The sequence below is a fragment of the Acartia tonsa genome, chromosome 4 (genome assembly GCF_053477335.1).
Source record: "Acartia tonsa isolate MP-2025a chromosome 4, ASM5347733v1, whole genome shotgun sequence".
NCBI lineage: Eukaryota > Metazoa > Arthropoda > Copepoda > Calanoida > Acartiidae > Acartia > Acartia tonsa.
The window spans coordinates 29,987,382-30,001,638 of NC_137263.1; the positions used below are offsets into that span (position 1 = coordinate 29,987,382).

General features: G+C 32.4%; 1 protein-coding gene across 2 annotated transcripts in view; it reads right to left on the reverse strand.

Annotated features, from left to right (window-relative positions):
• LOC145316726 (uncharacterized) overlaps positions 1-4,951 on the reverse strand; it is a 70,449-nt gene extending 65,498 nt beyond the window's left edge. For both annotated transcript variants that reach the window (XM_080157436.1, XM_080157435.1), the window contains exon 1: positions 4,814-4,951. In XM_080157436.1, coding sequence (XP_080013562.1) covers positions 4,814-4,896 — 83 coding nt within the window. In that variant the 5' untranslated portion in view covers positions 4,897-4,951. The remainder of the gene's footprint in view (positions 1-4,813) is intronic.
• Positions 4,952-14,257: the final 9,306 nt, after the last annotated feature.

Sequence of the window (14,257 nt, forward strand, 5' to 3'; positions counted from 1 at the left end):
ATCTATAAATAGTCTTTCATAGGATAAGCCTTTGCTTTGGTTAATCATATGGTTAAAAAATTTCTTCCCTCGCATGGTTTAAAGCATATGACATACCATATATAAGAAGTCATCTTTAAATAGTTAACTTTCTTGGGATAAAGTTACCTCTTTGGATATTCCTTATTAAGTTTCACAACTTATTGGGCCCGATTTACCATCTAGATCTACTATATCTATTGGTTCATTATACTATACTTTTGTACTTTCTTGGTAGAATATTTTTTTAAAGGTTATTATTTAAAACAGCTAACTGTTCTTTTAGCTTAAAAATTAAAAAAAAGTATTATAGCCTTCATTAGTTTTTAAGAAGTCTCACACACACAGACACACATCCTGTATTTGTTATACATGATAGCTACAACCCCTCTAATATTTAAAGATGTTAGATTTTTAAGTTAGGTTAAAAAACGTTTTTTTTTAAAGCGAAGCTTTTCTATAATTAGGGTCGGTACGTTCGTAACAGAGAGTTAGCTCTTTTCGTTAATTTAAACAGGTTAGAATTGTCTTATCGATTCCAAACTTTGCATGATGATTCTTGTAGTAGTTAGGTACAATTTAGGAAGCGTAGCAACTCTATAATCAATACCAGAATGGCGGTACGTCCATTTGAAACATGTCAATTTTTAACTTTTTTGACAACAAATTTTGTATATTAAAATTTTCCGATACTTCTGATTTTTTGAAAACTGATTTCTTATGCAACAAGGTAAAATGTAATAAGTAAAGCATCTCTATAAACAAGTCCCAAAAATGTTAGTATGTCCTTAAACAGTATCATCTATTTATGCAGTTTTGCAACAAATTTACTTACAATATTTTTTGTACTGATGTATTAATATTCTGCTAATTAAGTTCTGACAATCTACAAGTGTTAAAGTTCGTTTGTCCTTCCATTTCAGAGCTTCGCTTTTATGGATGTTGTCATCCTTGTTATATAGTGATTTCTTACCATGTTATAGGCACCATGTGAAATATAGGTAAAACACATGACACATAATCAAATATTAGAAATAAGCAAGTGTTGAACCTATGTACTTTTTTGTTAAAATGAATGAACATCTATATAGATGTTAAAATTAAAATCTACAAAGAGTCACATATTATCCAATTTGATATGTTTATTACAAAGAGTAGCTTTTATTTCTATAAGATTTTGCCTTATAATTTTTTTCTATTGTAGTAAAATTAAAAATAATCCACACAAAGTCCACATCAAATTGTCTGCATATGAAAGAATTTTAATTCTTATTATTTTTAAAATTAATTAAGGTAACCTTTATTTTTCATAAGTAAGGCTTGGAGAAGTGGATCAAAAGGGTTGATATATGAGTTAGGGGCATTGAAAAGGGGGAGGGGATTAGACAAGCTTTACATAAAGAGTTAGGTATAGCTAAAGGGTACTTAATTGGAAAGAAAGCAGGTAGAGGAGAGAAGAGAGGGGAAGGGGGGGGGGTTGATAAGGGTTACTTAGGAAACTTATGTAAGGTTTTTAGTAATACTTTAAGGTAGGCTTACATTAAAAGTTAGGGACACCTAAATAAATTAAGGTATTCTTAAATGTATGAGAAAGCAGGTAATTTTTCTTTCTTCTCTAACTTGTTTTAAAACACCTTTGACAACCAATGAATAGATATTTAAGATCTAGATGGTCTATCTGGCATCAAATTCTGTTATACATATAAAGCGGTTTCTGTAAGACAAACCCCTTTGTTAATTTTTCAACTTTTTTATTTCATGGGTGGGTGATCTCCAACACCACCTTAAATTTTTTTAAAAATACTTTTATTTTATATTTTTTGGGGGTTGAGTACCCTCCCAAACCCCCTTAAATTAAAAAAAAATTAACTTCCATTTTCAATTTTTTTCTTTTATTTTTGAATTTTTTTGGGGGTGAGGTGACCTCTCACACCCCCGTAAAAATATTTTATCTGAAATTTTTTTATCTTCTATTTTAAAATTTTTCTTCCATGAAATGGGGTGACTTCCCACACCCCCCGGTACAAATATTTTTTTCTTCCACTTTTAATTTTTCTGGGGATGGGATGACCCTCTTAAAAAATGATTTGTCTTCAATTTTAAATTTATTTTTTTTTGGAAAAGGGGTGACCTTCCACACTCGCTAAAAAGAATTTCTTGTCAAATTTTTTTTCTTCAATTTTCAATTTTTTGGGGGTTGGGGCGACCTTGCACAACACCCTACAATTTTTTTTTTTAAATTCTGTTTCTTTCATTTCAAAAAAGGAGTTTTAAAAAAATTTCTGGATACCTGGAGCGGGACGGCCAAGCTTTTTTTGTGGGGGGGGGGGGAGAAATTTTTTTTAAGGGGGGATAAAATGGCGTGCGAAGCGTGCCGCAAATTTTATTTAACCTCCTTAAAATTTTTACCCTGGGGGTAAAATTTGCTTGGGGGAGTAATTACCCCAACTGAAATCTGTTTGCAGGGGTAAATTTTGTTTACCCCCCCCCAAATTTACTCCTGGGGTAAAATTTTTTGGGGGGTAATTTAAATTTTATTAAATATTTAGTGTTAAAAATGTGCAGGAAGCGCGGCAAAAATTTTTTTTTTAGAGATTTTTATTTTGGGGGGGGTATTTATCCCTCCTTAAATTGTTGTGGGGGGTAATCCCCACTTCACCCCCCCCCCCTTGGACGTCTATGCTTGGAGGATCAGTACCTTCAGAATCATACATGGAACCTGAAATTGACTTGTATGCGTATATTTCTTACCAGCGGCTACGCCCCTAGAGGCCTCTAGGGGCACTTGAGGAGGGGGAGTCGAATTTGATAACCCAATTTCTTATTTTAGATTTTATAAGAAAAAGTAAAAAAAAAATTTTGTGGGGTAGAAAATTTTTTTTTATTTTAGGGGGGGGGCGTGCCGGGTGCCCCACATCATCATTTTTAATTTTAGTTAAAAAATTAAAAAAAAAAAAAATTGGGGGGGGGGCTATTTTTCATTTTTGGGGGCGTTGGGGGTTTCCCACCCCCCAAGAAAATAGTTATAAACCTTCCCGGGACCTATGATAAGCTACCTTGTTAAGGAGAACCCAATCGGTTCAGCGGTTAGCGAGATCCTTTGGTACAGACACACAGTCAGACACACAAACATCCTGTTACTTTAGTATAAGGATGAGGATGTACTACTACAGGTTTGGGGGGATGTTTTATGAAAAATATATCTCCCAAAAAGTTGTATTTTTATGTTTTTTTGGTGATCCCCCCCCTTAAGTAAAAAAGGACGTAAAAACAAAGGTTGTTGAATAAAAGTGTGGAGGAAGCAAAAATTGACTCTCACTCACTTAAAGTCGGAAATTCATTATCAAACAGGGGACTTGCACAATTTTTTTTAGCCCTCTAGCTTTAATAGGAGCTGAGATAATGGGGGGGGGGGGCATTGAACTACTGATAAAGGTGCGGCAAGGGGCCCAACTGTTAAGGGTTAAGTCTCACAAAAAATGGATCCCGATTGACCATCTAGTTCTATTATATCTATTGGTTAATTATACTGTAGTACGGCTGTACTTCCTTATTATTTTTTTGGTTATTTTTAAAAACAGCAAATCGTTCTTTTAGCTTGAATTTAAAAAAATATTATGGCCTTAATTAGCTTCAAATGAAGTTTCTATTCAATTCCCACGCACACACAGACATACATCCTATATTTGTTATACATAATTGCGGCTACTTCTCTAAACTTTAAAGATGTAAGATTTATAAAGAAAGATTTTAAATTTTTTTTTGTACAGAGTGATTTCTTTGCATGGTATACAGGCACTACATGAAATATAGATAAATCACATGACTCATAATCAAATATTTGAAATGGAAAAAGTGCTGAATCTTTGATCCTTTTTTGTTAAATTGAATTAACAACTATGGCGATGTGAAAATTAAATTCTACAAAGAGTTATATTTAAAACTTATTACAAAGAGTATGCTTTTAGTTGTATATGATTCTATAAGATTTTTTTCTATTGTATTAAAGTTTAATTTAATCCACAAAATTTTTTGTTAAAAAAATATATCAAATTGTTAAGCTAAGAAACAATTTTATTCATTATTTTTATTAATAAATTAACGACACCCTTAGGTAACCCTAGGTGGAGAATTATATGAAAAGGGAGGATTTATAAGGCTGGGGCATCATAAAGGGAGAGGGGTTTATGATAGGGATTCCTAAATCTTTTACTTAAAAGATAGGAAGAGTTTTTATTAATCAGCTAAAAAATCTCTAAAGTAGTAAAAACAAGATTAAGATTAAGGGAAAAAATGTAGAAAACTTAAAATAGAATATACAGCCTCATTCATGATAATTTTTAACGCCTCTAAGTCTAATGAAACTTTGCTAATGAAAATTTTCTTATATAACCCCAATTGAAAGAACACTAAGGGACGGGGGGAGGAGGGGAATGGTGAGTGTTATGGCGGCTATTCATTGGGGGGGAATCGTTTGAAAAGGGTAGATGTGGGGGGTACCTTGTATTGATATGATAGGTTTATGTAAGGTTAAAGTATTCCTATCAAAATCTTTACCTAAGCTTGACATTACTAAATTTAAGGGTAGACTATCTCCCCTAAACTAAAGTAAGGCTAAAGATACCCTTATTTTTAAGGGGTCCCTAATAAACCGTTTGTGATTAGCTTTATTACAATTACAACATGCCTAAGTTAACAATAAGAACAATCCATTACGTACAGACGAATGGAAGGACTGTTGGACTTATCCTAGTTTTAGTTAAGCTTTGCTCAAAAATAATATATTAATACTCACATTGATTGTGGTGCCATTTCAACTACATTGTGCAGATCATCAAGTGTATCATACTCGTCAGTATACATCTCATACGCGTCCATCACAATCACAACATTATTTTATCAAGCTTTCAACAACCCTGCACAATTCAGATATTAATCTATAAAATAAGGATATATTCATATTATAACGCAACTTTATAATTCTCAAAGCATTACCACTTTACCAAATAAATTACATACTGTATGCTCATACAGTCGAGAAAGCGTAGCTCAGAAAGTAGACGGACATTTTAAAACATCCAGCTAGAATGTTTCAATATATAACAAATAATATATGCAATTAAGTATAAGGAAATGAATCAATTAATAGTGCCTAGTGAAAAATGACGTTATACAATACAAATGACCAATGACAGGCCAGTATACATTGTAATTGACCTATGGTAAAATGGCCTTACATTGGTCATATATTGTATGACGACATTTCTTATTAGGCACTATCAACTGCTTCTAAGGAAATATTTTGAATGTATAAAAAAGCGATACTAAATTTTTTATTTTATTTAGAAGATTTTTTTTACAAAATATTTAAAGTCGACCACGCCTTGCAAAATTTGAAATTGTGCTTAATAACAAAAGATTTTGAAAAAATAAGAAAACAATATCCAGAGTTTTCATCAGGGCTCGGCAGCCGCTATCAAGCCTCAAATTTAAACCCGTTTGGATGCTGTCACTTAAAAAAAAAATAGGGATTGACATATTTTGGTCAGGTTTAGATTAGACTTTTAGCTATTTATTAAAATTGTTAAAGGTTGAATAATCCCTGAGGCTTACAATTAGCCATTATAACCATCAAACCGATGGACAAAATGGGTGGGGTAGCAATTCTTAACACCCCAGAATACATTTCAGGAATGGAACAGCTTTTAAAAGCAGAATTCAAGGACGAAAATGGTACCAATCATCTTTACTTTAGGACTTTAGAGGCCGTTGAAGCAGATCAGCTGCAATTCAACCATTTAGAGGAGCTTAAGGACATTGTCAGGAAAGGTAGGCAAAGAGGCTGGATAGGAGAGGACGAAGCAAAGTGGCTAGTCCCCGACCATTTCAGCCCAGGAAGGCTATATGGACTTGTAAAAGACCACGTGGACCCAGCTAAATGGCCAGCTGGAGGAAAAATCCCCCCCCTACGCCCTGTTGAATCAGCATCAGGTACAACCTTTGAAAATTCAAGTCATTTTGTTGATTATCATAGTAACCATTTAGTTAAGGATATACCCAGCTTCATTGAAGACACACCAGATCTTCTCAGATTCATAGAAGCTGAAAACCAGAAAGGTCCACAACCTGCAGGTTGTGTGCCAGTCACTCTGGATGTTACAGCTCTATACACAAACATACCTATAGACGAGGGAATGCATTATTTTCAGGAGTTTTTAGATAAGAGAGAAGATAAAACAGTTCCAACTGCATTTTTAATAACTCTTTTAGGTATGGTGCTTAGTTGTAATATCCTAACTTTTGACAACAAATTTTATTGGCAGGAAGTAGGAGTGGCAATGGGAACCAGGGTTGCCCCCACATTTGCTAATATTTTTATGTCTGTTATAGAAGGTAGAATGCTTAGAACTTGGAGAGGCCAAGCCCCAGCATGGTACAGACGGTTCAAAGATGACTGCATTATGCTGTGGACTGGATCTGAAGTAGAACTTTTAAATTTTTTAGAACATATAAACAACATACATCCCCTGATTAAATTTAAAGCCTCTTATGATTTTCAGAGTAAAAAAGTTGAATTTTTGGATACTGTAATTTCCATAACTGAACAAGGATTTATTAGGACATCCCTTTTTACAAAACCTGGCAAAAAGTGTACATATCTCTTGCCATCAAGCTGTCACCCTGGTCACATCACCCAAAACATTCCCTACTCTTTAGCTCTAAGACTCAAACGAATCTGCTCTGACAATTTAGACTTTTTAGCACACCTGGACATATTACAAGAAAAACTGTTAGGAAGAGGTTACAAACAAAACTTCATAGTTAAAGCTTTTGAAAAGGTCAGTAATCTACCCAGAGCAACAGCATTGATAAAAACCGAAAAAAATCCGGTAAAGAGAGTTGTACTCTCACTTCAATTTGATCCCAGACTACCCAATATTTCTAATATCTTGTTTAGGTTTTGGAAAGTCATGATACAGAATCCACACCTCAAAAGAACCTTTCCAGATCCACCAATGATTTGCTGGTCCAGACCAAAAAATCTACGGGATTTTTTAATTAAGGCACAACTCCCACCAGTAATTACAGAGAGAAGGTCAAGCAGGGTTAAAAATGGATTTTCCCACTGTGGTAGAAATTGTAAAATGTGTCACAATTCCCCCCGGTTTTGTAAAAGTGTCATAAACACTAAAACCAATGAAATCTTCCCTATTTTAAGCACTCTAGACTGTACTAGTAAAAACGTTATATATCTTATTACTTGTAGGAAAAACAGTGGATCCTGTGCAGTTAGGAGACCTCAGTATGTGGGCCAAACAAGTAGAATGATCTCCAGCCGTTTTAACGAGCACAGTCACACAATCAGCACTGGATCAACTACAGTTGGAAGTCATTTCAAGGCCCAAGGACACAATCTACAGGATTTGGAAATTGTCCCAATAGAGAAAATACGAAGCACAGACCCCTGGATACGCCTAGCTAGGGAAAAACTTTTGATTAGGTCTTTTGATTCTGCTCTCAATAAAATTGTGTAATTTGCTTCACCCAACAAACATTTAATCATCAATTAAACAAAAAAATCCTTTCTCAAACAAGACCCATCTTTCCAACAAATTTCTTTTTCAACACATAACATTTGTTTGCAGTTTCAGAGATCTACTAAAAAACCCTCATCATTTAGTTTGTAAAAAATATTTTATTTCTGAACATTTCTTTAAACTCAAATTAACTGTGTGCATTTGCAAATTTTTATAAAAAAAACTTTTAAAACACAGTTAACATTTCAAAGGATTAAGCTTCTTTGATATTCAGGTTATCTTTTAACTTAAATCAATTGTTTGCATCATCAAATTATACTTCCAAAATTCTCAAATAAGTCAACATTTTATACCATGTAGTTTTCATTTCATGTTTCATCAAAAAAATGTACACATTTTTTCACTTTTTTGGTTAATTCAAAAGAACACCAATTCTTCCTCCATCCTAAAATCTAAACAAAGCAGGATATCATAAAGATTAAAATTTTTCCCATCTCAGGAATAACTCCACCCAATTTTTTTAACAGATTTCAAAATCCAAATCTCCACCCCCAAACAACCAAGGACAAAGATAAATCCATAACCTTTTCATAACCCCCCACTCCTCCCACTTTTTTGTCTCCTCCCAGTTTTTTTCTGTCTCCGCCTTCAACCAAACTCACCATCCAAAACTCCGCCTATTTCCTAACCATCAAAAAAATTCCTTTAATAAAAACTATGCCCCGCCCCATAACTCAAACAAGGCCAAGAATTATTCCCTACTCCTCCTTTTTTTAAAACTAATGTTTTAATCTTTTATTTCAAACTTTTTCAGTAGTAATCTGTATTCTATGGTGATACCTAAGATTCAAAATAATTTGTGACATTGTTCTATATAAATGTATGTTTAATATCTTTGATCATATTTGCTGTTATCTAATGTCTCATGCCTATATTTTTTTAGACAAAATGAATTGAAAATGATTGCTAAAATCGAAATATATCTTCATGTCTTAGAATAGTGTAATTTTTTTAAAATAGGTTGAAAAACATACTAACTTTAAAATATAATAAAAAAAATTACAATTAGCTGACGTGCGGCTGCTGAGCCCTTGTTTTCATAGATTTTATTATAGGCATAGGCATCATTATAAGCAATATAAGCTACGATGTTTCCATTCTTTTTTTTATGACCACTGATTATCTGCTCTATTACTAACTTTGTCCGTCCATAATTTTGTTGTGCTTATTACGCGTCATCCATGTTCTAGACATGATAATAGATATTCTAACTTAAACTATTATAAAAATTATAGTTTTAAGTTTTTTTTAGCCAAGCTATTTGTTAGTGAGGAAGATAGACGCTTTTATAGGTGGTATGCATCGGAAATGAGAGTTTATATTTGAAAGTGTAGATCCCCAATCACGCAATTGGACTAATAGGAACAAAGTGTAGGACTGATATGACCTATTAAATCAACTCAAAATTTCGTCGCTCGTATTAAGTTATCTATAATACAAAGTAGAATGATGTCTGTCCGTCCCTTAAGATCTCGGTAACCATACCTACTGGTCCTGTGGTGGTTTTAGACTATTTTCTTGGGGGCTGGGAAACCCCCAACCCCCCCAAAAACAAAAAAAATCCGCCCCATTTTTTTTGCTGAAGGCTAGGGGCGAAGCCGCTTGTTTATTCATATGGGACCAAATATAAACAAATAATAACATTTAATTTTTAAGCTGTAAGAATAATTTTGTGTGATTAGACATCTAGTGCAATAAGTCTATTATATTTGACTAAAATGTGAAGCAGCCAACCAAACCAGAATTCTTCCAGATTTTTACATTTATTTTATTCTATTTTTACATCTTTTTGCAATTTTCGATCGTTTCTTTAAAAAATCTGTAAATAGAAATTGACGCAAATGTACAAAAATGACGCAAATTTCAGTTCTCAATTTTCGCGTTTTTAAAGAATGTAACGTATAATAATAGTTATTCAAACAAATTTTCAAGCAAAACTTTTATCTTATTAAAAAATTCCAGTATGGCTTCAGAACTGATTAAGATCCCCTGGATTGGAACCAGTTCTCAAAAATACTGAAAAATCATGTATAGCATCGTATTATAGACATTTTGTGAATTTTATAATAAAAATCATAAAATTATTACCTACCAGTTTTGTTAGCCCGGAGATTAGAGAAGCTGTCTATAATACTATTTGAAAATAACTATCATCCTTATCTATAATACAAAGTAGAATGATGTCTGTACGTCTGTCCGTCCATCCGTCCGTCCGTCTGTCTGAAGCTTAAGATCTCGGTAACCACTGAACCGATTGGATTCTACTGTTCAGGGTATATACCTATTGGTCCTGTGGTGGTTTTAAGCTATTTTCTTGGGGGGTGGGACACCCCCAACCCCCCCAAAAATGAAAATTTCCCCCCCCCAAAAAAATTTTCATATTTTTTTCTAATTTTAATGTTTTTTATGTTTTTATATATTTTTATATGTTTTTATATATTTTTATAAAATTTTATATTTCTTTATACTTTTTTATATTTTCTTTATATTTTCAATTATTTTTCTTCTTTTTAAATTTCTTTTCTTCTTTTAAACTTTGTTTTATCAAATTCAAAAAGATTGTGAAAACTTCCTTCTCCTGTAGGGGCGAAGCCCCAAATAGGCTAATGGAAAGAAATTTAAAAAAAAACAAAAAAAAGAAGAAAAATTCAAAGGTTTTAAATAATATAAATCAATATAAATAGATATAAAAAGTTATAAAGAGTTATAAAATGTTATAAAGAGTTATAAAATGATATAAAGAGTTATAAAATGTTATAAAATACAGAAAATATCTAAAAAAATGTAAACAAAATTTTTAAAATTCTCCCCTAAACCTTCAGAAACAAGCCCCTAGAGGCTAGGGGCGAAGCCGCTAGTACATTTATATAAAGTAGTAAGGTTTTTTTTGTCTGAATATTGAGATTTCAAAAACTTATTATCCTTATAATTAAGAAACAGGATGTCTATCTGTTTGTCTGTACCGAAGGATCTCGCTAACTGCTTAACCGATCGGGTTCTCCTTTACAGGGTAGCTTCTCATAGGTCCTGGAAAGGTTTATAACTATTTTGGGGTAGGGTACCACAACCCTCCCAATAAAAATAGCACTAGAAAAAAATTAAACCCCCCCCCAAAAAAAAAATTACAAAAAATATTTTAATAAAATTAAAAATGACGAGGGAAACAACCCCCCCCCCCCCAAAAAAGAAAATATTTTTTTTTTACTTTTTCTTTTAAAATCTAAAATAATAAATTGGGTTATCAAATTCGACTCTCCCCTCCTCAAGTGCCCCTAGAGGCGTAGCCGCTAGTCGATATACAAAGTAGTAAGTTTTTTTGTGTCTGTAGCAAATGAACTCAATAACCGCTAAACCTATAGAATTCTCTTTTACAGTGAAGCTTCCATCAGGTCCTGAGAAGGTTTTAGCCTATTTTATTTTTTTCCTTATAATAATGTAACAGGATCTTTGTCTGTATGTGTTTTATATACATTTTGGCAATCTTAGGTATATAATTTACGAATCAGTAAAATTTCAAATAAATTATTTATGTTTAATATAAAAGAATCATTCTATAGATTCAATATTTGAAACAGAGAATTCAATGACGATTAGTGATTTTTATTAGAATTCTGAAGTGCATTATTATTTCTTAAAAGTTAATATTAATCTAGCGTTGATAATTATTATTGTTAGTTTGTCGCTATTGCTTATTTGTAGAGATGCTTCATAGATATTGTCATACTTGTTTTGAAATAAATATAATATGAAACTCACAAAAATATAAAATTTTGACATATCCGAAATTTTTGCATATTTGAGCATAAAATGAAAGGAATAACAATTCAAATTTAACAGTTTTATATATAATTATTTCATTGGTATAGCTTCTATCATATAATTAAAGTTTTTTTCGTATGTCAAATGTCACACAGTTACTCTATCACTATTCCAAATTTTCCAAAAAAAAATCCATTTACTTGGTCACTTATACAGAAATGAGAAAAGAAATATAATGATTCCCTTGTCCGTCCGTTTATTTTGGATGTACTAGGTATATAAATATTTTTATTTTTATTGTGCGTCGCAACTTGTGGAATGATGACACCCTAGTTTATATCTCATTGGGTATACTCAGTTGCGTGCATTGGGTTTTGCCAGGGGGATGACAACCCCCAAACGATTTTTGATAGCCTCCTTAAGCATATATCAAAGGGGTGTAATAATGACAACAAAAGGGGTGTTATTTATTGCCAGGGGAGTTGAATTACCCCCCTACATTAACGAAAGCACTGCCTATTTTGGGGATCACTATCCATCCCCCTTTATTTTATCAGGTGGTTGATATACCCCCCTTCTGCACGCTCCTATGTATACTGTTGATTTCATTACTTTCCTTACCATATTTTATGGATAGCACTCCATATTTATAATTCATACAATCAAATTTTCTTTATTTTATTTTAATCTTTAATTATAAATTTGATTTTCAGCAAATACAATAAATGTAAAGTTTATATGTTTTAAAATGGAATTTAGAAATTGCTCGCCCTTGTAATTGCGAAGCCGCTCTACAAGTAGCTTATTCTAAATATCAAATTGACGAATAAACAAGGATCACCAGATCCGTAAGCATCGAAGCACCCAAACATTATAGATGTACTAACGGACAAAGTATGAAATACAGCAGATGTTCAGATCAGTGATCATAAAAGAGAGAGAGAGAGAGAGAGAGAGAGAGAGAGAGAGAGAGAGAGAGAAAAGAAAGATATGAAACTTAGTAGTAAATCACAAAACCTTTATAAAAAAAGTCTTTTGTTACATGACCGACAGACAGATGGACCAAGTCAGTTGTACCCAGTATGCTATTTAAAAGGGGGATCTTCAACAAGATAATCAGCTGTATATCTTAAGTAGCAACTCTATTATTTATTTCATCGAAGCTGTTCTACAGGACCAGTCCGTCCGTTTCGGAAACGGTCTTTATTTTGCAAAATGATTCCTGAAACAGTAAGGAATAATTCAGAGAGCGTAGCAACTCTATAATCTTTACCAGAATGTTCGTAAGACTATTTTATAAACATATTGAATCATTAAAAGATATCTTCATTTTATTTCCTATATATTTCTTTTATTTTCTGAATTTCACTGATATCTATAATACAAAGTAGAACGATGTCTGTCTGTCCGTCTGTCCGTCTGACCGTCTGTCCGTCCGTCTGTCTGTCTGTCCCTTAAGATCTCGGTAACCACTGAACCGATCGGATTCTACTCTTCAGGGTATATACCTATTGGTCCTGTGGTGGTTTTAAGCTATTTTCTTGGGGGGTGGGACACCCCCAACCCCCCCAAAAACAAAAAAATCCCCCCCCCATTTTTTTTTTTTATTTTTTTTTATATTTGCTGAAGATTTCCTAGGTCCTTTGGTAAAAAATATTTTTTATTCCAGCATTTATTTTGAATGAAAGAATAGCAACATTCTCTCACTAAAAACAATAAATATTAATTTTTTTTATCACCTCTTGGGGCAAAGCCCCTAGAGGCTAGGGGCGAAGCCGCTAGTATATTTATAATGTATATGCGTTTATTCACTTTCATTATTTATCAAAATAATCTTTTTTTATGTTTTCTAAATGAAATTATTAGATGTGTCAAACTCAATTTAAATCAGAGCGATACTTTTTGAGCAAAGCCTTTCTATAACTTGAGTCTAAAGGTCTGTTTATTACAGATGTAAGAATTGTCTGATTTATTTGAAACCTCGAGTCATAATTAGCCTAGTTCAACGGGAGTAAGATTTTTGATAAATTTTTAAAAATTGTCTTTTTGTTTTTGTTCACAAAATTCCAAGCTCTTATCTAACTATGTATATCACTAAAACTCTATCTATCCCCTGATAACAGCCTTTGAAAACATCAAATTATTGTACTAGATTTACACTATAACATGATTGAAAGGCAAACTTTACTAATTTTCTTGATTATTTTTGCAGCTTCGCTTTCAAAACTTGATATCGTTCTTGTTTAAAGTGTAGCAACTGTTTAGCTAAATTTTTATTTTTAATAAAAAATAAGACAAATAATAATTAAGAAATTAAGAAATGTAAGTAGTAAAAAATTTTAAAAACTATAAAATTTTTCTTTTATATTTAAAAGCACCACAAAAAATGTTTTTTTTTATTTGAATTTGAATAAAAAACTACAAGTTGTATATACACGACGTTTGCAGGCGAACTGAGTTTAAAATACTAAGGCATGGGATAGAAACCCATGTAGTAATATATGAAATTATATATATTTCTTAATATATATATTTTCTATGTATTCTTTCACCAACCTAGCTCACTAAATTACTGCAGTTCAAATTATAAAAGTGAACACAAATTGTCCACATTTGTCCACCTTAAAATGTAAAACTTAATTTTATAAAAATTTGTTTAGATAAAAAATTTGGAAAGTATATACAGACTATGAAGAAGTACCAAGCCCTTTTTTACGCTCATGAATACTACACTAAGTATTTTCTACTCTTGGGCTATTTCATTTAGATTTCTGTGTTTGCTTGTCTGTGTGTGTGTGTGTGCGTGCATGTTTAAAAGTCAGGAATGTAGACATTTTTTTTAATGGTACAAAATTCCTTAGCCAAATTATAAGTTTTTGAAC